A 25,896-nucleotide genomic window follows, 5' to 3' on the forward strand; every position below is an offset into this window, starting at 1 on the left:
TAATATCCAGCCTCTGCGAGTACACACCCAACGAGCTCTGCAAGGGTGGTTTTCGCTTCCCTTGTCTCTCATGGGCAGAATCGCCTTATACAATATGATTTTGATCCCTCAGTGGCTTTATGTTTTACAGATGCTGCCCTTATTTCTCAAAGATAGCGATGATAAACTAGTAACGAAGCTAGTGACGCGGTTTCTGTGGCAGGGCAAACGTCCTAGGTTAAGGGCCTCACAGCTTTTTCTTCCCCGCACCCAGGGTGGTTTGGGTCTGTTAAGTGTTAAGCTTTTCTCGATAGCTAGTAACATGCGCCATTTGACCGATTGGTTTCGAGGATCCTCTTATTTTTCTTGTACAGAAATGGAAACGCGACTGTTCGCCCCCCTTCACTTTAGTGCTTGGTTACATGCGCGGCCGGGGAGGTTGCGCACCCCTCCGGTTTTCGCACCGTTGTTGCTACCCGTACGGAGGGCATGGCGTTGGGTATGTCATTTTTATGGCCTGGAGGCGGAGGCCTCACCCTTGTTGCCGATTCAGGGTAATAAAGACTTTATACCGGGATCTATCTCGTTAGATTTGACCACCTGGGCGGCTAAGAGATTGCAGTATTTGCATCAACTATATCAGGAAGATGGAACACTTAAAACCCCAGAACTTTTGCAAGAGGAATATGGAATTCCAAAGGTGAATTTTTTTTCCATGTTCCAATTGCGTCATTACTTAAGATCTCTGCCGTCAGCAGCGCTGACGCCGCAGACATGGGAAATACTCTTGACTATTTTGGGTTTAGATGCTCAGCTCATGATTCCCCTGAAATACTATCATAACACGTTACGGGAACACTTAGGGGACATTGATTATGACATAGTGGTGGACAGTTGGAAGGGGGAGTTGGCACTGGACCTACAGAGAGATCAGGTGAAGACATGTCTCCTGGGCAGGCGGCGAGTGACGGAGAATGTGACGCTGCAGGAGATCCATTACAAATTCTTATTGAGGATGTACATTTCTCCACACCGAGCATACCGAGCAACTATTCAGGCTGTGGATGAGTGCTTAAAGTGCGCCCAGCCCTCGGCGAACTTGGGACATATGTTTTGGAGTTGCCCGAGGGTTTTGGGATTTTGGCGCCAGGTAAATAAACATGTCTCTCAAATGTGGGAGGTCATTTGGCGACTATCGCCATTACAATTGTTTGAAGTCTTTAGGGTGTCCCCCTTTTTATCCGGAGAGCTAAGGGCCTTTTTGAAAAAAGCAGTGTTAATTGGTAAGAAATGCATTCTTCATCATTGGATAACGAGAGAAAGCCCAACATTGCAGCAATGGCGCTCACACATGATTGTATTTTGTGCGTTGGAGCGCCGGGGGGTGGGTGATTTATCCACCCCTGGTGGTGACCTTTTTTGCCGGACTTGGTCCCCATTTTGGGACTCCCTGACCGCAGTGGCGCGCAGTAGAATTTTGAACGCTTAAACAGAAACGAAACGATAGGTTATGACATGGCATGGGATGGGGGGGTGGGGGGGGGGGGAGAGGGCTGGGGGGGGAAGGAGCGGTTATAATCCTGAAGTGAGGTTTTCCCTATTGTAGGGGCAGTGGTTTATGTCTGGTGTCATCATGACCACGCTTTCTCCTAAGAGAAGTCTCTGCCAGTGGCGTGGGGCTCATCAGAGTCCAGACCCCGCGCGGCCTGGCACAGCAGAGCGATAATTGGTTATTGGAAAAAGAGATGGCCTGGAGCGGGATGATGGCACACTAGCTACTCAAGAGACAGATGTTATCATTCCTATAGAGGTTGGGGAAGGGGAGAAAATTGGTCGAATTCACTTGGATAGTTGATTGTATTATGTTGAGCACGTACAAAATGATTGGTTAACACACTTGTATTCTGCAAGATTGTGGTTTAAGTGCTGCAAGGTGGTCCATAAACTAGGAATCATTCAAACATAAAAACAGAAGGGCAAGGTGGGGATGAAAAGTTAAAAGTTTGAGGACAGACTGTATCATCTTGTCTTTATTGTATATCTCCTCTTATTGGAATCTCCGTATATTCATATTGTTAAAAGTGTTCTGGTTGGTTGGACATCAATATAAATGTTGAACCATAATTTCTGTCGGGATTGGGGGGAAGGGGGATAGTTGGGGGGATAGGGGAGAAAATGTTAAAAACCATTTTTATGCTGTTTTGTGTTAAGCTGATTCAGTAAGATTTGTTAGTGGAATTTGAATAGTGAAATGTATTGCTAAGATTTGAAATGCTGAAGCATCAATAAAATTGTTTTAAACATAAAAACTGGTTGAAGGATAGGAAACAGAGAGTGGGGTTAAATGGGCAGTATTCACAATGGAGAAGGGTAGTTAGTGGGGTTCCTCAGGGGTCTGTGCTAGGACCGCTGCTTTTTAATATATTTATAAATGATTTAGAGATGGGAGTAACTAGCGAGGTAATTAAATTTGCTGATGACACAAAGTTATTCAAAGTCGTTAACTCGCGACAGGATTGTGAAAAATTACACGAGGACCTTACGAGACTGGGAGACTGGGCGGCTAAATGGCAGATGACGTTTAATGTGAGCAAGTGCAAGGTGATGCATGTGGGAAAAAAGAACCTGAATTATAGCTACGTCATGCAAGGTTCCACGTTAGGAGTTACGGACCAAGAAAGGGATCTGGGTGTCGTCGTCGATAACACACTGAAACCTTCTGCTCAGTGTGCTGCTGCGGCTAGGAAAGCGAATAGAATGTTGGGTATTATTAGGAAAGGTATGGAAAACAGGTGTGAGGATGTTATAATGCCGTTGTATCGCTCCATGGTGTGACCGCACCTTGAGTATTGTGTTCAATTCTGGTCGCCGCATCTCAAGAAAGATATAGTAGAATTGGAAAAGGTGCAGCGAAGGGTGACTAAAATGATAGCGGGGATGGGACGACTTCCATATGAAGAAAGACTAAGGAGGCTAGGGCTATTCAGCTTGGAGAAGAGACGGCTGAGGGGGAGACATGATAGAGGTATATAAAATAATGAGTGGAGTGGAACAGGTGGATGTGAAGCGTCTGTTCACGCTTTCCAAAAATACTAGGACTAGGGGGCATGTGATTAAACTACAGTGTAGTAAATTTAAAACAAATCGGGAACATTTTTCTTCACCCAACGTGTAATTAAACTCTGGAATTCATTGCCGGAGAATGTGGTGAAGGCGGTTAGCTTAGCAGAGTTTAAAAAGGGGTTGGACGGTTTCCTAAAGGACAAGTCCATAAACCGCTACTAAACGGACTTGGAAAAATCCAAAATTCCAGGAATAACATGTATAGAATGTTTGTACATTTGGGAAGCTTGCCAGGTGCCCTTGGCCTGGATTGGCCGCTGTCGTGGACAAGATGCTGGGCTCGATGGACCCTTGGTCTTTTCCCAGTATGGCATTACTTATGTACTTATGTAATGCTGGCTTTGATTCTCTTAGCAATATTATAGATGATTTTCATAAGATCTAGGCACCTGATGTCAGGAGTTAGGCATCTAGATCTTCCTAAATGAATATTTCCCCCTGCCAAGCTCCTTAATTTAGGCATCTAAAAAGTGAGCAGGACTAGGTCAAGGGAGTCGGTTAGTTGCTGTAGGTAACTGGACAGCAGGCCTTTGTCTAGCTACCTCGGTTTTAGGCACTTAATCATAATATTAATGGGCCACTTTGAGGATGAACAAAGGCAAAACCAGCAACTACCCATTTTGTGGCAATATTAAGCCACTAAACAAATATATTGTCCATTTAATTTGGGTCTCCTATTAAGCAGGACTAAATTAAATGAATCGTTACCAGCAGTCATAGATAGATAGATAGATATTCAGTGGTACTTAACTTTAAATGGTAGCTGCACCACTAAAAATCCAGCCTTTATTGCAGAAGACATAATAATTTTAGTTTGCATTTTCATATAACTAGTGGTTGCACATTTAGTGAGAATTATACATTTTAATTATTAAAAGGTACATAGCCAACAGTTCAATACAGAACTGTATAATTGGGGGTCAGAGCCCTGCATTATGCCCCCCCTAAAGTACTCCTTAACTATAGAGTGGGTATCACAGCAACTTAATTTGCTATGCAACAAGCTGTTTTCCCCCTTCAGGTGTCTGAGGACTTACAGCTTCTAGGGTGATTCCCAGTTCAAATTTTGAAACTAATGCAGCCACAGCTATCACAGTTCCAAAACAGAGAGTTTAGCACCATATTCAAGTTATGTGTTTTCCCAAAAGCAGTACCTTAGCAGTTCTCCACCCCCAGCTCAACTTAACATATTAAATGCCTGAATTGACAGGGATTCCTAGCGCAGCTCAGCAGTAGCTTTAATGAGCCACTCAACACCTGCACCTGGTAAATGTTCAGTTTTCACGCCAGTGTTGGGCGGCAGAGGAAAGCTGCTGCCGAGCTGTGCTGGAAGGAGTGCAGGGCACCTTCAAGGAGGTCTTCAGCTGGCAGGGCTTGGGGATCCCTGCCAGCTGTAGGAAGGGTGTGCCATTGCTGTGTAGGCCTGAATCCAAAGTGGGTTGGCCTCAACCCACCCATGGCTACACCACTGCCTCAACATAACAAACGCATCAGGGTTAGTGTATGTCAGAAAATGCAGTTCCTTTGCTGCCACTGCTCATAGAGCTTACTACATTTGGAATCAACAACATCCAGGCTCTTTCTTTTTGCTACATCTGATAGGCTCTGTCTCCAAGAATGCAGTCAGATGCAATCTGATGAGCAGGTCTACGTAAAGTACAAAACTTTGAAGCAAAGTCCCCAACAGTCAATCTCCCACATGACAAAGAATATGAGCTTCCAGACAGCTTAAAATAAAATCATGTAGATTTTTACTTTTTAAGTTCAAGAAAGGCAAGCATGATATAAAACCCTGGAACACTTCACACAGGCCCAATTCTTCCCTTAGCAACACAATAGTCCTCAAGAAAGGCACTTTCCAAGAAAAAAAAAAAAAGGTTCTTGGAAAAGCCTGCCTCAGCCTTACAGGGTCCAAATGAAAGAGGGGGGAACCACCCTCCTTGCTGAATGCAGGTTCCAGGTTCTTAAAGTCCAGGCTTAGGGGTTCCAAACTCTGCCTTCCATGTGGCTCAGCTTTCCATCAATAAATTAGGCAAAAAGTTGTAAACTTCCTATATTTCATAGAATCTTCCTTGCTTGGGATATATACTGCCTTTTGAGATGAGAATTATTGCAAGCCAATCTTCAATATTCTTTCAACCAGTGGTTCTCAAACCAGTCCATGGGGCACACCCAGCCAGTCAGGTTTTCATGATATCTACAATGAACATGCCTGAGTTACATTTGCATGCACTGCCTCCTTGTTAAGCAAATCTATCTCATGTATATCTCAACTGGATATCCTGAAAACCCAATTGGTTGGGTGGGCCCCAAGGAGGTTTATTTGACAGGAGACGCCAGGAGCGAGCTTGGCCCTTTATCTGGCCTGAAGCCAGTAGGCAAAGCTTGCCACCATGCAAAGTAATGTATTTTAAGTGAATCAAGATGGCAGCAGCGGTGTAGGAAAGCAAGTAAACCTCCTTGGGTGTAGACAGCTTCAGCCTTGTCACATGACACTGCCTCCTGTCAATCAAACCTCCATGGTGGGCCCCAAGGACTAAGAACCACTGCTTTAAACCTTGGGACAGTGCTAGTAAAGGAGAACAGTAACTGCTACCTCAAAGCCTCAGGTATTTAGCAACAATTCCAGTCCAGGGTTTCCTCACAGCAATATAGACTTGGGCCACCTTACAGCTACTCTTCCACCCAGTTGAAGGAAATCCTCACCCTTCCCCCACCTCCTGGTGTTTGCTAGGCCCTCTTGCACAGGAGTTCTCTGAGTAAGGGGGAAAATAGTAAACAAACCCCATCCTATATAGGAAACCTTATGTGTCTTAAAATAGCTTCCTCCCTGTTCCTGGAAGCTTACTCTATTCCAGGAATTCTCAACCCAGCCCTTGGGACACACCTAGCCAGTCAGGTTTTCAGGATACCTTCAATGAGTATGCATGAGATAAATTTGCATACAATGGAAGTAGTGCATGCAAATCTGCCCCATGCAAATTCATTGAGGATATCTTGAAAATGTGACTGGCTAGGACAGGGTTGAGAACCCCTGCTCTATCCAGTGACCTTCTCCATTTCTAGGGATTCGAGAGCTGAAAGCAGCCTTGGGTCAGCCTCCCTTGGTATCACTGCCTCTCTGCCAGGCACCAGGGACCTATGCCTGTCACACTACCTAGCTACTGCATATGGGGTTATGTTTTTTAAGCTGCAAATGGCCGAGTGATGACAATATTTCTTTTTGGAGCCTGGAGCAAAGAGTGAGTTCCAGTCTGTGCCCCAGCCCTGTTTCATGGCACAAGTCTACCTGTTCTATGAGAGTCCTCAGTTGCTAAGAGGCAGGAATATGGCTACCCTACTGGTGCTGGGCTCACAGCTGTTTTATAGGACTTTTGGTGGAGAAGGAAGTTGAGATTTTTGTTGTATCTAGTAATTTCACCCGGGCTTTGAGCTTCCATTTCAGTGGACGCTGGTCTCTACTGGGCCATAGTCATGATTCTTCATTTGCAACTATTTGGGGGGTTTCTTATTATTATATCTACCTCCCGCTATATCCTAATCACTGCAGAAACAGGCCTCGTTCAGAGGCCACAAATTGCACTCTTTCCAGAGCATTGTGGACACTAAGTTTGCCCTCTAGGCGTTGCCATGGAGCAATAATGGGAAGCTCCCTTCCCCCAAAAGCTGTGAATTCTGCATCAATAGTAGCCCCAGCCTTGTCTAGCCTGTCCCAGTCCAGGCTAGACCAGAGTAGGGAAGAATTAAAAAGTTGTGTTATTAAGTCTTCATAATCACTGTAGATCTGCAATGTAATATGTTTCATAAATGCTACCCTTTGTTCACAGACCATACCCTATCAGCGACCACTTACAGCAGGAGTTATGCCTCAGTTATTAATAACAGTTCAAGGTACAGTGAAAGCAAAGCCTCACAGGTAAAGGAAATGATATACATAGTTTTTATGATGATATTATGACACAGGGGACATGATCAGAGTTACTTCAAGTAAGACAGGGATCCATAAAATATAGCTCCCAAAACCTGTCTTTCTAGCCTGTTCAGTTGTCCCAGCCCAAGGCCAGATTGGTCCAGTTTGCCTTTTTGCCAGTGGCTCATGGAAAGTGGGAGCAGCAGTGTAGTAAGAACTGCCAACCAGGACCACCGTGAGGGGGGCAGGGGGGGCAAGATTCTCCTGGGCGGGCCCAGCCTCCAAGGGGAGCTGACTCCAGGGTCTGTCTCGCTCCTGCTCCTGACGGGACCCAGCTGATCGCATTAACGCAATCACTCAGGTCCCAACAGGAGCAGAAGAGAGACAGATTCCGGCACTAGGCCCCCCTTAGAGGCTGGGGAGGAGCAGACACAGGATTCCAAACTGGCTTTGGCTTCAGGGCCTCTGGTTTGGCTGGTGGGGGGGGGGGTCCCCAAGCCTGCCAGCAGAAGCCTTCATCCAGCACTGTTCTCTGTCGTCGCGTTGCCTGCCTTGCTTCCCCTCACATCGCACGTGCTTGGTTTTGATGACATTGAGCATACGCGACATGAGGGGAAGCAGCCGCAGGGTAGGGAAGGTGGTGAAAAACAGCACTGGAGGAAGGATTCTGCTGGCAGGGCTTGGGGACCTCCGCCAGCCAAGATATGTGGAGTTGCGGCAGGGGGCAGGATGGTGGGGCAAAATGTCTCCCCCCCCCCCCACTTTGGTCTCCAGCCCCCAATTTTTAAAGTCTTGCTATGCAGCATCCTGGGGGGGGGGGGGGGGGCACAGCGGCGGTCCTGCCCTGGGCCCAGCTCAGTCTCTCAGGAGCCCTGCTACAAACTACAGAGCTGCACGGGATCAGGGCTAGCAGGAATCCCACGGGTACTGCAGGGATCCCAGAAGGATGGACCCAGGTCTGTAGGAATCCCACAGCAGCATAGGTGAGTCAAGTGACATCTTTCCTCCCTTCCAGCCCTGGGTGCCCTTCCCGAGCATACCTCTGTACATCCTAGTGGTCTATTGGAGCAGGAAAGACATCTACTCTTTCCTGCCCACTGCCGCCGATCCTCTCGCTGCAGCTGTTTCCTTAAAATGGCTAATGAGACTTCAGTTTACGTGGAAGTCTTGCAAGACCACCAATTGAAGTCTCTGCAGCCATTTCAAAGAAGCAGCTGCAGAAAGAGGATTGGTAGCAGTGGGCAGGACAGAGTGTGGATCTTTTCTGCCCCACTAGACCACCAGAATATACAGAGATATGCTCGGGGAGGGGAGAATAATCCAGTGTTAAAACATCAACACTTTTTTTTTTTTAAAAGGAGAATATTTTTAAATGCCTATTTCTCAACATTTGTGCAAGAACAAGGTGAATTTTTAAAGGTTTTCTAAGAGGATCTGGGAAGATTCCAGGGATCCCGCTATATCCGTCTTTTAGTATTTGCCTATGGAGTCGTGCATGGGGGGTGTGGATGAGAGGAAGCAAGGGGGCTGTAAAAAGGAATAGAGCTGGAAAAAATGTTGGTAAGGGGGACATACATGGAGAGGGAGGAATGGAAAAGGGGAAAATAGAGCACATAGAATAGAAGGGAACAGAGAGGAGAGGGGGGACATGCTGCTTGTGAAGAAATAGTACAAAATGTATTGGATATTTTCCTACATTTATGTCTTGAAGTGTATTTCTCCTATTTGGCCAGCAGGTGGTGTTTCTCTGCTGTAAAACTGTTACAGAGACTGAATTCTGTTTTCTTTAGTTTAACACAAACAGGAAGCAAGATGCAGTATCTTTTTGAAATGTTATGTTTTGGGCTCTGATTGGCCTGGAGTTTGAAGCTAACTAGCAGTTACTGGTTTTGAGTTCAGTCCTAGCCAGGAAGAAAAGAGAGCAGAATCTCTTTCCTGAGGCTCAGTAAATAAGCATTTATATGTCCTTATCTTCCCAGTTACTTTTAGAAAGTAAACAAATATTTAGTTTTCCAATTGATCCATTTTTCAGTTACCTGTTATTGTTTGCCGATTGTACATTTTCTGCCACTGTTCAAGTTCTGAGAATAAACACATTTGTTCGCCCTGCCTGTCTGGATTGATAAAGAATCCTGGTGGTTTGTGTGTTGGGTCTGTGAATGCTTTCTGGTAACTGTGGGACCACTGGGAGTGTGGCTCCAGTAACCTAGAAACCACTGGAGATAATTTGAGAGCAGAAAATCACCCAGAGGTGGTTGTGACCCAGTCAGTGGGAGGAGGGTGCTAGTGTAGAGCACAAGTGGCAGGTGCAGGCGGACCTGAGCTGTGCTGGGGATAGACCCTCTAAGGGGCCAGGGGCTAACCTTAGGCAGGTGGCTAGGCATTTCCGACATAGATGGGAAGGAAAGGAAAGGGGGACATGTTGTTCACAGATGTTTTTTTTTTTTTTTAAATGTGCATTTTTAAATTTATTTGGCACAGTATGGAAGAAAATGCATTTATGTTACTTTTACCAGTAGTTATAGAATCTGGCTTTCTTGAGGGGGGGGGGGGGGTCAGGGTGACTGTGCAGCAAGGTGTAATGCAGTGTTGTGGTGCAATGGTGCAGGGCTGGGTGGGCCGAGGTGGGAATGGAGATTACTTGTGGTGGGGGACAGCTTAGATTCCTATGGGGATGGGCAGGATGGGTTAGATTCCCACAGGAACGGATTAGATTTCTGTCCCCATGCAACTCTCTACTGCCAACCTCTGCTAGCAAAAGATAAGGTCATGAGAAGGGAGGGAAACAGAATAAGAATGAATGAGGGGACAGGTGAGGGGGAGAGTGTGGACTAAATTTTGCTGTAGGTATGCCCTTTTTTCCTAACTTATTTATTTATTGCATTTGTATCCCACCTCTTTGCAGGCTCAATGTGGCTTACAATAAATCATGGATAGTGGGAATGAGAGGAGAATTGACATTTAGTGTTGCAGAAGTAATTTGGGTAGTATGGTAATGGAAAACTGGATAGTGACATGACCTAGGGCATTCCTAACATTGCTAGATATGTATGGGGTTTCACAAGTATGTATGGAGGTTTCACAAGTTTTGGTCTTTGTGGTATACCTTGTCGAAGAGATGGGTCTTGAGCTGTTTGCGGAAGTTGGTCAGTTCATAGGTCACTTTTAGGTTCCTTGGCAGTGCGTTCCAGAATTGCGTGCTCATTAAGGAAAAGGTTAATGCGTGCATTAGTTTATATTTTAGGCCTTTGCAGTTAGGGAAATGAAGGTTGAGGAATGTACAAGATGATCTTTTGGCATTCCTGGGTGGTAGGTCAATTAGGTCTGACATGTAGGCTGGGGCTTCGCCGTGGATGATTTTGTGTACTAAGGTGCATACTTTGAACGTGATGCACTCTTTGAGTGGTAGCCAGTGTAGTTTCTCTCGAAGGGGTTTTGCGCTTTCATATTTTGGTTTTCCAAATATGAGTCTGGCTGCTGTGTTCTGGGCTGTCTGGAGTTTTTTTTTAGTATTTGCGCTTTGCAGCCAGCATAGAATGAGTTGCAGTAGTCTAAGTGACTGAGTACTAATGATTGTACCAAATTCCGGAAAACGGTTCTGGGGAAGTATGGTTTTACTCTTTTTAATTTCCACATTGAGTGGAACATCTTTTGGTTGTGATTTTCGTGTGATTCTTTGGGGTGTTGATGGTGGTAACTTTGCTCGTATTATGCTGAGAGGTGAGTATTAGGCATTGGGTTTTTTCTGCATTGAGTTTTAATTGGAAGGCATCTGCCCATGAGTGCATGATATGTAGACTTTGGTTGATTTCATTGGAAATTTCTTTTAGGTCTTGTTTGAATGGGATGTAGATCGTTACATCGTCAGCGTAAATATATGGGTTGAGGTTTTATTTTGATAATAGTTTGGCTAAGGGTGTCATCATTAGGTTGAATATTGTCGGTGAAAGGGGGGGATCCCTGTGGAACTCCACATTCAGGTGTCCATGTGGCTGATGTTGTTGAATCTGATGTCACTTGATATAAGCATGGTTAGGAATCCTTTAAACCAGCTGAGAACGTTGCCTCCGATGCCGAAGTAGTCAAGGATGTGTAGTAGGATTCCATGATCAACCATGTCGAAGGCACTTGACATGTCGAATTGTAGAAGTAATATATTCTTACCGGTTGCAATCGTTTGTTTGAATTTATTCATGAGAGTAACTAGTACTGTTTCAGTGCTGTGATTAGAATGAAATCCTGACTGGGACTCTTGTAGTATTGAGAACTTGTTTAAATAGTCTGTGAGTTGTTTGGTGACCATCCCTTCTGTTATTTTGGTTATTAGGGGAATGGATGCTACTGGTCTATAGTTGGTTAACTCACTCGTGTTTTTCTTTGCGTCTTTGAGTATGGGGGTGAGTAGGATGTTTCCTTTCTCCCTTGGGAAGCGTCCATGTTGTAGCATGAAATTCACATGTTTCGTTAGATCTGTTTTAAAGGGTTGAGGGGCCGATTTCATAAGGTTATTTGGACAAATGTCTAGTTTGCAATGAGATTTAGCAAATCTTTTAAGCGTCTGGGAGATAGGTCTATCTGCAGGGTATGCTCCATGGTCTGGGTCTAGACAGTCTAGTACTGCAGTGTATTCGATGGGGCTAAGAGGTATATTTTTGTCGCAGTTGTACTATTTTCTCTTTGAAGTACTTCGCAAGGTCATCAGCTCTTGGTGTGTCTTTACTGTTACTCGAGACTGACATGGTGTCTATTAGTTTGTTCACAAGTTGGAAGAGTTTGTGTGTGTCCTTGTAATTTGGTCCTATTTCGGTTTTGTAGTATAATCTCTTGGTTTGTCTTATGGTGTATTTGTATTTTCTTCGGAGTTGTTTCCAGGCTTTAAATGTGGCTTCATCTTTCTTTTTATTCCATGCACATTCTAATTTTCTAACTTGTGTTTTACGTTTTTTCAGTTCTTCATTGAACCACAGTATTGAGTTCTTTCTATGCGAGGTTCTGATTTGAATTGGGGCGATGTTGTCTAATATTGTTTTGCATCTTTTGTCCCACTCTTGGAGGAATTTGATTGTGTCTGTCTTTGTTGTCCATTCGTTATCATAGATCTGTTGCCAGAATATAATCGGGTCTATCTTTCCTCTAGTGGTGTAGGTTTTTCGTTCTTGAGTAGAGAGATGTGGTAGTCGTGTTAGTCCAATTTTAAAAGTAATCAATAGAAATAGAACAAAATAAAACATGGAAAAGAAAATAAGATACCTTTTTTATTGGACATAACATTTTTTGATTAGTTTTCGAAGGTAGCCCTTCTTCGTCAGATCGTAAATAAGCAAATGCTGATAGATGACAGTATATATATAAGTGAAACATCAAAGCATTTCATTGACAGTCTTACAGGATGATGGTGAGTTAGGTGAGAGACAGGAAGAGCTGGGTGGATGAGGGACAGGGAGATATGCATTAAGATAAGAGGGTGACAAAGCAGTACAATTTTATAGTTTATAATGGGCTAGAAAACCCAGATCTTGTTAAGTCCTGTCTGGTGGATGTCAAAATATTTAATCATTCTGTCTTCAAAGGTCTTACGTTCCTGTATTGTTTAAAGGTTCCCTTTTAGTATGCTTACCATAAAATCACTGGTACAGCGTTCTAGTTTTGTAAAGTGCTGCCCCACAGAGGTGACATCCTGGTTGGTACTGGCATTTTAAATTAAATCTCTTCTTTAGCATTTGACTTGTTTCTCCAATGCAGCACCCAATGTAGCAATGAAGGGTGCTACATTGGAGAAACAAGTCAGATGCTAAAGAAGAGATTTTATGGTAAGACTACTGAAAGGGAACTTTAAAACAATACAGGAACATAGGACCTTTGAAGTCAGAATGATTAAATATTTTGACACCCACCAGACATGACTTAAAGATCTGGGTTTTCTAGCCCACTATAAACCATAAAATTGTACTGCTTTGTCACCCCTCTTATCTCCACGATTCTGTTTGCTCATATCTCATATGGTTCTTGGCGAGAAGGAACTGTGTACCCTTCAGTGCATTTGTTCCCCCTTGTTTCTGATGTGTTAACTGTTCTAGCACAGTTTATACCTCTGGTGTGTTAACCATTCAAGTACCGGTTAAAACCTGTGGAAGACTCCTGAAGGCGCTACTGCGCCGAAACACGGCTGTGTTGAGTCAAGTTGTTGTAATAAACATTACTTTTTATTTACAATCATACGTCTTCTCCATTGTTTGAAAACAGCCAAACTTCCCCACCCCCTCTTTGTTTTCCCTTACTTTGTTTCGTGGAGATTAAGTGCACCTCCACACACTGTGTGGTACTCCCACACCTAGTACGTTTGGGTTTTTTTTTTGGATCGAGCTTTTACTTAAGAGTCATAGAAAGTATACAGAAAAATGTGAACATACAACTTTGTCATCAGTTCTAAAGATTTAGCCTAAGCAAACTTCTTAGGAACTTAAGCAGATTATAGAGTTAAACAAAAAACTAACCTAACCTGGTGAATGTTTTAAAAAATACATAGATAAAGTTATGCTTAAATAAGTTGGCACTGCATGTTTTGTGGAAAAGGTGACTACTAGAGTTAACACTGAAAATCTATATTTCCTACAGATTTGCCGTTGACTTGAGAAAGAACAACGATGTTGCACTCCACCTCAACCCACGCTTCGATAAGAGACCTCACACTATTGTTCGTAATACTATGATTAACAATATTTGGGGGGAAGAGGAAAAACATACTCCAAAGTTTCCCTTTCAACATGGAAAGCCATTCAAGGTAAAAAGAATAGTTACTTTTACCCGATAATAACTCCTTTCTGTTATGTTCACACTAGATGAGACGAGGTGGGTAGAGCAGCACCAGTACAAGGACTTTAGACCTTTGACTGTGACTGACTTTTCCCCTCCTCTTCTAATGTCATTTTCTTCCCAGCACTGGTCCATCTAACTAAAATGGCAGTCCTTTATGAATTAGTAATTTATTCAAGATTTTTATCAATCTAATATTGACATCAAGCATACAGTTTGGTCCAGTTTAGGGTGCATAGAGGGGCATAATCGAACGGCACCAGCCAAATACATGGCCGGCGCCACAAAGAGCAGTCCAGCACCGTATTATCGAGAAAGATGGCCGGCTATCTTTTTTTTCGATAATACAGTTGGGGCCGGCCAAATGTCAGAGATAGCCGGGCTTGAGATGGCCGGCATTGGTTTTCGCCAATAATGGAAACTAATGCTGGCAATCTCAAACTCGGCCAAATCCAAGGCATTTGGTCATGGGAGGAGCCAGCATTTGTAGTGCACTGGTCCCCCTGACATGCCAGGACACCAACCGGGCACCCTAGGGGGCACTGCAGTGGACTTCAAAAATAGTTCCCAGGTCATAGCTCCCTTACCTTGGGTGCTGGACCCCCAAACCCCCCCCCTCAAACCCCACTCCCCACAACTGTACACCACTACCATAGCCCTTAGGGATGAAGGGGGGCACCTACATGTGGGTACAGTGGGTGTTGGAGGGCTTAACATTTACCACCACAAGTGTAACAGGTAGTTGGGGATGGGCCTGGGTCCACCTGCCTGAAGTGCACTGCACCCACTAAATACTGCTCCAGGGACCTGCATACTGCTGACAGGGAGCTGGGTATGACATTTGAGGCTGGCAAAAAAATATATATATTTTTTTGGGGGTGGGAGGGGGTTGGTGACCACTGGGGGAGTAAGGGGAGGATATCCCCAATTCCCTCCGGTGGTCATTTGGGGCACCTTTTTAAAGCTTGGTCCTGAAAAAAAGGGACCAAGTGAAGTCGGAAAAATGCTCGTTAGAGCCGGCCATCTCGTGAGCATGCCCCCATCCCTTCACTACTGTACCGACACGCTCCCTTGAAGTTTGACTGGCTCTGCAACAGAAAGCAGTTGGCGCCGGCCAAAATCGGCTTTCGATTATACCGATTTGGCCGGGTTCAGGAGATCGCCGGCGATCTCCCGATTTGTGTTGGAAGATGGCCAGCGATCTACTTCGAAAATAAGCTGGATAGCCATCATAACTATTGGACCTAGGGGCAGATGCATTAAAGTCTCCTGGAACATCACTGAGTGTTGAGATACTTGGTAAAATTTACCAAGCTAAAAATAGCTGCACAGACTTGCAGCAATTTGAGCAGCCAATTGCTAAATGTGGCTGCTGTGCGCATGACCAGAACAGCTTATACACGTGCGTGTAGCTTTTTTTTTCTCTTGTGATCAGCACAAAGCTGTGGCAGGGGTATGGATGCAGCTTTGACCTATCTTTCCCGAGTGTGTGCTATGGACCCAGCTTTTGCCTGTCTTTCTTATTAAACTGCCTGCAACAAGAAGAGAGCAGAGGAAGGTAGACACAGGAATTAGGGGGCACATGATAACGAGAAAATAGACTAAGAGGAATCTAAGAAAATACTTTCACCAAAAAGGCGGTGGAGGCTGTGGAGACGAGGACTGTGTCAGAATTTAAGAAAGCATGGGACAGGCATGTGGGTTCCCTTAGGAAAGGAAGAGTTAGAAGTTACTGAGGATGGGCAGATGAGATGTGCCATTTGGCCCTTCTCTGCTGTCATATTTCTATTTCTCACTGGTTGCTCTTTTAAAGTGCATACCTGCTCAGCAACATTCTTTTCACATCCCTTAGTTTGTGGTATCCCCTAAGGATCTATTCTCTCACCTCTTCTTGAGTCCTTTTGCTGCACTTATTAAAATCTTCTGGTATTTCCTCTTATTTTTATATGGATGAAATGTTGCTGATTTTTCCCACAAATTCTTCCACTATTGTCCTCCAAGACTGTCTTGTCATGATATCTCAGTAGCTGTTATCTCATAAGTTCTAAATAATAATAATAATAAAAAAAACAGCAGCTGCCTGCTGGCTTACTAGTAGACTCCCGTGCCAAAATCTTACCCTGACCCTCTTCAGAACTACTGTCCAGTCTGCTGATTCCTTTCGTTATTTAGGTGTTATACTCAACTCCCACCTCACTTTCTTACCATAAATCTCTGTAGTGTGCAAATCTGGCTTTCTCAGACAACTGCGTTGAGTGAGATGGTACTTTGACTATGATACCCTTCATTCCCTTATTCTCTCACTACTTTGTTTCTAGGCTGGATTACTAGAATAGTTTACCATGAATGTCCTCTTTCATGACTTAAAAAGGTTCAGACTCTTAAGCGCACAGCCATAAGACATGCCCAACATGTGATCATATTTCTCCCCTGCTCCAAGCTCAGCACTAGTTCCCCTGTTGAACAGCAAATTATCTACAAAACATTGTTGCTTGTGTTTAGGCTCTACAAACCAGTATTCCTGCATATTTATAGTAACATAGAGGTAGATGCACTAAACGTTTTTCATCGTTAAATGAGCCCTCAGGGAAGAATTTCCTATCCTTTCCATGCACTTAAGCCTACTTTCCGACGACAGTAGCAGCTAACGAAAACGGAATGGAGATGAGCAATTAGTGTGAAAACCCCATTGAAACGACATGCACTAACCTTTTCCGATTGCCTTTACACAGGAAAAAGGCAGGAAAACTAACGAGAGGTCTGGACCTCTCGTTAGGACAGCTCTGTGCCAGGAAAAAGTGTTAAGTGAAAAAATAAACAAACTTTGAGCCAATCCCAGCGCATTAGCAGAGCTAAAAGCGCTGTGATTGGTCCAAAGGACCTCAGAAAACACATAAAAAAATAAAAATAAAAAAAGGATCGGGAGGGGGCAAGGGCGCTCATCAGGAGCGTCCTGTACGGACGGCCTTGCCCCCCCCCCCCCCGCTGCTCCCCACTTTCCGCCGCTCCCCCCACCCCGAAAAAGCAAACTTCTAGAAGCCCCTGCCCCCCTCCCTTCCTCACTACTCTCTCACCTCAGCTCCGCCTCCCGACATCCTCCGTCCGTGCCCCGCCCCCTTTTGGGGTCGTCGCCGCCATTCCCCTCCTCCATCGGGCCCCCCTTCCTCTTACCGGGCCCGTGCAGCGCCTCTCTCCTCTGTCCGAAGGCGCTGCACGGGCAAGAAAGCTGAATCAGCTGATGCCTGCCTTCGCCTAGCTTCGATAGAGCGTCTTTCTCCTCCTGGGCCCGCCCCTGTCTGACGTCAGTAACCTACGTAGGTTACTGACGTCAGACGGGCGGGCGCAGCAGGAGAAAGACGCGCCATCGCGAAGGCAGGCATCAGCTGATTCAGCTTTCTTCTTGCCCGTGCAGCGCCTTCGGACAGAGGAGAGAGGCGCTGCACGGGCCCGGTAAGAGGAAGGGGGGCCCGATGGAGGAGGGGAATGGCGGAGACGACCCCAAAAGGGGGCGGGGCACGGACGGAGGATGTCAGGAGGCGGAGCTGAGGTGAGAGAGTAGTGAGGAAGGGAGGGGGGCAGGGGCTTCTAGAAGTTTGCTTTTCGGGGTGGGGGGAGCGGCGGAAAGTGGGGAGGGGGCAGGGGCTGCTAGAATTTTGCTTTTTCGGGGTGGGGGGAGCGGCGGAAAGTGGGGAGCAGCGGGGGGGGGGGGGGGGGCAAGGCCGTCTGTACAGGATGCTCCTGATGAGCGCCCTTGCCCCCTCCCGACCCTTTTTTTTTATTTTTGTTTTTATTTGGGAGCCATGTGCTTGCGATTTGACTGTGTTTTGACTGTTTGTGGCATGCGCAGAGCAGCTAACATAACGCTTGGCTGCTCTGCGCATGATTTGGGGGCCGATTAACGATGTGTATTGTGATTCTTTGATACATTGTACGTTTCACTACCGATCTCAGCATGTGTGACTTTTTTTTTTGGTGCATTTTTCGTTATTTTAAAATCGTTAGGGACTTTAACGATTTAGATTTTTTTACGTTTGGTTGCTGCATCTGCCTCATAGTAGATGACGGCAGAAAAAGACCTGCACAGTCCACCCAGTCTGCCCAACAAGATAAACTCACATGTGCCATTTTTTGTGTATACCTTACCTTGATTTGTACCTGTCTTTTTCAGGGCACAGACCGTATAAGTCTGCCCAGCACTATCCCCGCCCCCTCAACCACCAGCCCCGCCTCCCACCACCGTCTAAGCTTCTGGGGATCCCTTCCTTCTGAGGAGGATTCCTTTATGTTTATCCCACGCATGTTTGAATTCCGTTACCGTTTTCCTCTCCACCACCTCCCACGGGAGGGCATTCCAAGCATCCACCATTCTCGCCGTGAAAAAATACTTCCTGACATTTTTCTTGAGTCTGCCCCTCTTCAACCTCATTTCATGTGCTCTAGTTCTACCGCCTTCCCCTCTCCGGAAAAGGTTCGTTTGCAGATTAATACCTTTCAAATATTTGAACATCTGTATCATATCACCCCTGTTTCTCCTTTCCTCCAGGGTATAATACATGTTCAGGTCAACAAGTCTCTCATAGGTCTTGTAACGCAAATCCCATACCATTCTCATAGCTTTTCTTTGCACCACTTCCATTTTTTTAAACATCCTTCACAAGATATGGCCTCCAAAACTGAACACAATACTCCAGGTGGGGTCTCACACCAACGTCTTATACAGGGGTATTAAAACCTCTTTTCTTCTGCTGGTCACACCTCTCTCTAGACAGCCTAGCAATCTTCTAGCTACGGCCAATTTATCTTCTTACAATTCCATATTCTCCTTCCTACTCCCTCCATTCCCTGAATGACCATCGCCTGGCTCTTGCCAGGTCCGAAACAGGCAACTGCCTTGAAGACCTAGCTCTTCACACACGCATTTAGCTCTGATTAGAGGGGGATGTGGTCCTAAATCACTGGGGTTGCAGCCCCCACTGCCATCCCTCTTCCTATGCTCCCTACCGCCCCTTTAGTATTTTTCCTACCCTTCCACCAGTATGGATGATACTCTTTCCACTAAATTACTGTAGTTCTTTTTTTTACATTTTTGTTTGTAGTTTTAAATTTTGAACCACCTTTGGGAAGCCAGTTAGTGAAAGAAGTAGAACAAGAATATCAAAATATCGCATGTCAGTGGTTCTCAACCCAGTTCTCAGAGCACACACAACCTGGTTTTCAGGATACCCATAATTAATATGTATGAAACAAATGTAACTAAAATCACATACGCACATTGATTGTGGGAAGCCTGAAAAACACAGGATAAGCGTACCCCAAGGACAGTGAGAACCACCACTGTAGGTTAGTATTTTCAATCTTCTTATATATTGCAGACCTTGCCACTGAGGTTTTTAGGATCACCACAATGAATATAAGAGATGTGTTTTATAACAAAAACTCAATATATGCAAATCTGTCTTGTTCACGTTCATTGTGGTGATCCTAAAAGCCTGACTAGCAATGTATGCATATAGGAGGAAGTTGAGAAGCACTGCTGTAGGTGATGTGATTGGAGAATCTATCCAATGGCATAAGACACTATAGCCATGGGCAGGTTTTCAAGATACCCCCTAAGACATATGCAAGAAAGATTTCTATACAATAGAAGCAGTAGGCATGCAATTTTACACATGCTTATTAAGAGAGATCCTGAAAACCTGCCCTATTTGCAGCCTTTAAGGACTGAGAATGACAACCATATGCTACTAAGACCTCTAAAAAGGAGTTACTTCCTGTATGTTCCAAGGAGGCTCTGGTCAGATTGCAGATATTTACACACAGTAACAGTGGATGACAGCAACCAGATGACCAAAAAGATAAACTCATTACATATGGCATGTGATACTTCATGTGTATACCTGGTCTTGATTTGTCCTTGCCATTTTCAGGTCATAGACAGTAAAAGGCTACCCAGAATGGTTCTTGTTCTAAACTTTCTTAATGTCAAAGCCGCTGAAAAGCTCCACTCCAGCTCCCACAAATCAATTCAGCCATGATCAGGGCACAGACCATAGAAGCCTGCCCAACACAGGCCTTGTTCTCGAACTTTTGAAGCTGAATTGGTCCAGCCAAGATCCGACCACAGACTGTAGAAGTCAGCTCAGTAGTGGTTCTGCTTACCAATTACCAGTCTTACTTCCTAACCTCCGCTAAGCTTCTTTGGATCCAGTCCTTCTAAACAGGATTCCTTTGTGTTTATTGCACACATTTTTTTAATTCTGTTGCCGTTTTCATTTTCACCACCTCCTGCAGGAGGGCATTCCAGGTATTTAGCACCCTCTCCGTGAAAAAATACTTATGACATTATTCCTGAGTCTGCCCTCTTTCAACCTCAATTCATGTCCTCTAGTTCTACCACCTCAAAAAGGTTTGTTTGCGGATTAATACCTTTGAACTATCAGACGTTCTGTATCATATCACCTGATTCTCCTTTCCTCCAGTGTATACATGTTCAGGCCAGTAAGCCTCTCCTTGTACATCTTGCAACGCAAATCCCATACCATTTTTGTCACTTTTCATTGAACTGCTTCAAGTCTTTTTACATCCTTAGTAAGATATGGCCTCAAAATTGAACCCAAGTGAGGCCTCACCAACGACTTGTAGAGGAAAATCAACACCTCTTCTGCTAGTTACACCCCTCCCTATGTAGCCTAGCATCCTTCTGGCCATGGTCACCGCCTTGTCCCATTGTTTTGTCACCTTCAGACCCCCAGACGCCATCAACCCAAGGTCCCTCTCTTGAGCCAACCTTACCAATCTCTCCCCTCCAATCTGGTATATTCTGCATCACTCGGCACTTCTTGGCATTAAATTTTAACTTTAAGATGCACTTAAACCCTAATGCTCAAATTATAGCCAAATCAAATATAAAAACATTAAAAAAATATATTTTAGTGCTCAGTATATCAGTGATGCAGTGCTTCATATACTGAAGGTTTCTGAAGGTACTGCATCACTGATACACTGAGCACTAAAATATATTTTTTTTAACGTTTTAACATTTGATTTGGTTATAATTTGAGCATTAGAGTTTAAGTGCATATTAAAATAACAAAAATGTATAAACCTGGACCAAGTTGATAAAATTTAATTACAATCTATTAATACTGAGTTAACTGCCAGGCCCTTGATCATCCTTCTAACATTTGGAGATCCTTTTCATGGTTTCTACTCCCTCCAGGGTATCCACTCTATTGGCTAAGTGCCATTTACAAAAAGGCAAACTTTTCCTTCAGTAATGTTACCTCACAAATATATTAAACAGAATCAGCCCCAGCACTGAACCCCGAGGCACTCTAGTATTCATCTTCCTTTCCTCCGCGCAGATTCCATTTACCACTACACTGTCAACCACCCAGTTTCCTATCCAGTTCACCACTTTGTGTCCTAAGTTCAGTCGTCTCACCTTATTCATGAGTTTTCTGTGAGGGACCGTGTCAAAGGCTTTGCTGAAATCCACATAAATAACATTAGCACATATCCTTCATTCAGTTCTGCCAATAAGATTCATTTGGCAGGATTTTCCTTTGGTAAAGCCATGTTGCCTCAGATCCTGTAACCTATCGGCTTCTAGAAAATTAACTATCTTTTCCTTCAGCAGCGACTCCATTATTTTTCCTACCACCTACGTGAAGCTTACCGGCCTGTTTCCCACTTCTTCCCTGCCTCCACCTCTGTGAAGGCGGGACCACATCAGCTCATGTCCAGTCCTGAAGAACTTCTCCCATCTCTAAGATCTATTAAATAAATCCTTAAGAGGTGCCACCAGGACTTCTCTGAGCTCCCTCTGTGTTTTGGGATGTATCCCATCTGGCCCTGTAGCTTTATCCACTTTCAGATTCTCAAGCTGTTTATAAATGCTTTTTTCAGTGAACGGCACAATATTCACTCCATTCCCAACTACTGCTTCAGTAGCCGACCGCGGTCTTGCTCCAGGATTTTCTTCCATTAACACTGAAGAGAAGTATTTGTTTAGCATGTTCACTTTATCCTCATCATTCTCCACATAGCCATTCTTGGTATCTTCATCTACCAATTCCATTCCTACCTCTTCTCCCTTCCCAATATATCTGAAAAGGGTCTTGTCACCTCTCTTTACACCTTTAGTCATTTTTTTCTCTTCCAACAGAGCTTGCTCTAGCCATATTTCCCTCTTCGCTTCAGTTTAATCCAGTAATCTTTTCTGCGAGCCTCTTGTTACGTTCTACTATATTTCTTGAATGAACCTCTTTTGCCCTTATTTTTTCAGCCACTTGTTTGGAGAACCATATAGGCTTCCTGTTTCTCTTGTTTTCGTTTACTTTCCTGCGTAAAGATCAGTTCCCATATTTATAAGAGCTTTCAGCTTGGACCACTGCGCTTCCACTTCACCTATGCCTACTCATGTCATCACTTCTTCAGGTATTCCCCCATTTTATTAAAATCAGTATGTCTGAAATCTACTACTTTGAGTTTTCTGCATCCGCACTCTGCTTTTGCTCTTATACCAAACCATATTGTGTTATGATCACTATTACATAGGTGGGCACCCACACAGCCTTTGGAAACACTTCCTCCATTTGTGAGCACTAGAACCAGCTTTGGCCCTTCCCCTGTAGGTTGTCACCATTTGTCTGAGCAAGGCACTTTGACAGGCATCCACGATCTCCCTATTTTTTTCCGATTCTGCCAATGGGACGTTCCAATCTCCTAACAAATAGCGCCTCCCCTTTCATACCAAGCTTTTGAATATGTTCTATCAGATCCTTGTCCAGCTTCTCCATTAGTGCCAGGGGTCGGTAGATAACATCCATGTGGATACAGGTTCCATCTTCTTTCCAGGATGATCCACATAGCTTATTCCTTCCTCCAGGATCCGTGCATTTCAGCCACTCTGATATTGCTTTTCACATACAGTGCTGCCACTCCACCAAGATGATTACAGACCAGTATGGTCATATAATCATTGAACCATGTCTATGTAATAGCAGCAATAGCCAAGTTTTCCTCAAACATTAGGGCTTGCAAATCTTGAACCTTTTTACTACAAACATTTGTGCTCATTGATTTCCATGTGTTGAGTTTGTATGCTTTTCTATATTTGCATCACCTTTCCCTCTTCCATCATGTTTTCGCTGGCGGTGACTTTTTGAATTCCCTTATTTCTTTTTATCACTTTAAATGTCTAGAAACATACTGTCTGAATTTGTTCCCAAGTATCCCTTTTCTTGTCAGAAAGATGTAGCTCATAATTACAGTAGAGCCTGTTATTTTTCCACATATTACCCCATCCTCTTACGTATCTAAAACCTTCAAATAAAGCAAGAGAACATTTTCTGAAAAGGGCTGCAATTGCTGGACTAGATGGAGAGTTAGCCATAGATCCTTACCCTCACAAGCTGCTAGCAAAGGGTATCAAAGTTGTTCCAAAGAGGTTGGAGGAATGAAGAAGTTAGTTTTATAATAGCCGAAATATCAGCTTCTTGTAAGAGGAGACCAAGAAGTCTTTATCCTTCAAATTACATTTGCTTTCAATGGATATGTTCCCTTCAAGGGCCTTTTGTTTCACTGCTGTGTGCTTCCTATAGAGATTACAAGAGAGAGTCACTGCCTTGCAGCTGAATGTGTACCTCACAATTTGGGCAGACCAAAAGCTTGGAGGGCATGTGATTGGTTGCCTTGCTGTCAAATCAGGTCTCATGGTGCCTTAAAAGCTATTGAGTGAGGGACTTTAGCATACAGGCAGAAGTAGGGGAAGGTGATCACTGCACTAACAGTCAACAAGCAACCCTCACCCCAATGATCAAAGCAATGCAGGGCTAGATACTTCTAAAACTCTCAGGCCCTATATAGTTCTGACTTCAAAGGAAAGACAAAGCAGCAGCAATTGGCAAGATGACCGACTGCTCACCTGATTGGTCTTTGGCTGGAAGTAATGGATAGTAGGGAAAGAGGGGGAAGTGAATGGTGTACTATAACAAAGTAAACCCCTACTGGGCATGTCATGACAAAGTTTAGGAATCATTCCCACAGGGAATACATTTAGCTATAGTCACCAAAAATACAGAAACTAAAATGTTGAACTTAATATTAAGATGGTATAGTATCACTAAATTCTGTTTACCATTTCAGATTCAAATTCTCTGTGAAACAAACCACTTCAGAGTTGCCATCAACAATGAGCATTTGTTCCAATACAATCATCGTATTAAAGAACTAAAGGAAATCAACAAGCTTTGCATTGATGGTGACATCACTCTGACAAACGTTGAGGTTACAATGGCATAAAACCAACTTACATACTTTGGCTAAAAACTGGGCTACTGTTTAAACTGGACTTATTGTGAATAGCAAAAGGAAGCTCTAAACCTTATTTGGAGCTTCCTTTTGCTATTCACAATTCTCCTGAAGCACATGCTTTAAAGTATAGGTGCAGTTGTATTACAATCCTTTCTGCTTTATCTTTTATAATAAAATTATCAAATAACATGTCTATCCATTTAAAAGTAGTTTTCAGTATTGCAAATGAATAAGGTTACATATTACATGGAATTCCATAACTGGTAAAATTATCTCTATCAGTTGGGCAAAGTCAGAGGTGGGCTAAAGTACATAATTACTGTTATCAAACAGATTAGATGGACCACACATGATGTTGTAGAACTAGCATAAGCTTGAATACATACCAAACATACACTTGTCATCCTAACTGTATTAAGAAGGACTGTCCAATTATGTATATACATTCACATACATTCCAGCTATACAAAACAGTGAAAAGGTTAATGTGCCAGAGGCTATTAATACATAGTTGTTAGCAAGATATGCAGCAGACATATACTTTTTAGGATATGAATTATGCTATTCCCAGATGTGAACCTGCTCAAGCTTTTAAAAAAATTTTTTCTATAGAATTTTAAATTCTGTAATGATGCAATAAACTTGCACTTTGACATCTAATTTGGGTTTTATCTTCTACTGTATAACATGCATTTTGACACATGAATCAGCTGAGATAGCAGTTTTGTCAATTACTGCCAAGTCATTTCTTACAACCACCAAGTACAGTTTAGAAACCAGGGACACTTACTCAGTTGTCAATTTTACCAGAATGTATGGCTATATATGCAGGCCCACACCATATATAGAATGGGTTGTTCATCCTTTACAGTAAAATTGCACAAATGTGTCAAAGAGCAGATATTATGTATAGCACCTCCAGCTATCTTAAAACACATGCATGCAGTTCACGTCTCCTCCAGTACATGCTACAATTTACTAATATTAAGCAATCATATTGAATGCATGTGAGCGAATCATTTAAAAACATAAGAATAGTCATACTGGATCAGACCAATGGCCCATGTAGCTCAGCATGCTACTTCCAACAGTGGCCAATCCAGGGCACAAGTACCTGGCATAAATCCAATTAGTAGCAATATTCCATGCTACCAATCCCAGAGCAAGCAGTGACTTCTAGACTATTTATAACATTAGTACACCACCCCAGCTATATAATTATAAAATCTGGCCTTTAATCACAAAACAAGTTATTTAGGCTATCTTCCCACATTCTATGGATTGGGGATAGGGTAAGTAGGTAAACAGCAAGATGAGAGAAAACTGGAATATTTTCTTTATTCTTGGGGGAATTCCACACACACAAATAATTTGACAAAATATACAGAATTTTCAAATATTGTCTAACACATATTTGATACTTAAAATGCAATATAAAAAAAATTACTCAAATGCAAAATTGGAAATGAGTGTATAATAACCCCCCCCCCCCAAATACACAAACTCAGCCAGCCCAAGATAACCCTAGCTCTCACCCAACCCATGCTCATCTAGCAGCTGATTCTTCCTTCCCATTCTCCAACCCAGACAACCTTCCCTCCATAGGCTTGATCCTTGTTCTCTCTAAATCTTTCACTCTTCCCCTAGTTCTGTCCCTCTCCAGCCTCAAACTCTCCCTCCTTCTCTTGATCCTGCATTTCTTCTCTTGGTTTCAACTTCAGCATTTATGCCAGAGCTCTCCCTTTCCTCATGCT

The 25,896-nt window shown here is 43.7% G+C and overlaps 1 protein-coding gene across 2 annotated transcripts in view; it reads left to right on the plus strand.

Moving 5' to 3' along the window:
• Nucleotides 1–24,133, plus strand: part of LOC115477343 (galectin-3-like) — a 56,484-nt gene extending 32,351 nt beyond the window's left edge. For both annotated transcript variants that reach the window (XM_030214161.1, XM_030214160.1), the window contains 3 exons: nucleotides 6,930–7,018; nucleotides 13,628–13,793; nucleotides 23,975–24,133. In XM_030214161.1, the coding sequence (XP_030070021.1) occupies nucleotides 6,930–7,018; nucleotides 13,628–13,793; nucleotides 23,975–24,130 (411 nt within the window). In that variant the 3' untranslated portion in view covers nucleotides 24,131–24,133. The remainder of the gene's footprint in view (nucleotides 1–6,929; nucleotides 7,019–13,627; nucleotides 13,794–23,974) is intronic.
• The last annotated feature ends 1,763 nt before the right edge of the window (nucleotides 24,134–25,896 follow it).

The sequence above is a fragment of the Microcaecilia unicolor genome, chromosome 9 (assembly GCF_901765095.1).
Source record: "Microcaecilia unicolor chromosome 9, aMicUni1.1, whole genome shotgun sequence".
NCBI classification, from domain to species: domain Eukaryota; kingdom Metazoa; phylum Chordata; class Amphibia; order Gymnophiona; family Siphonopidae; genus Microcaecilia; species Microcaecilia unicolor.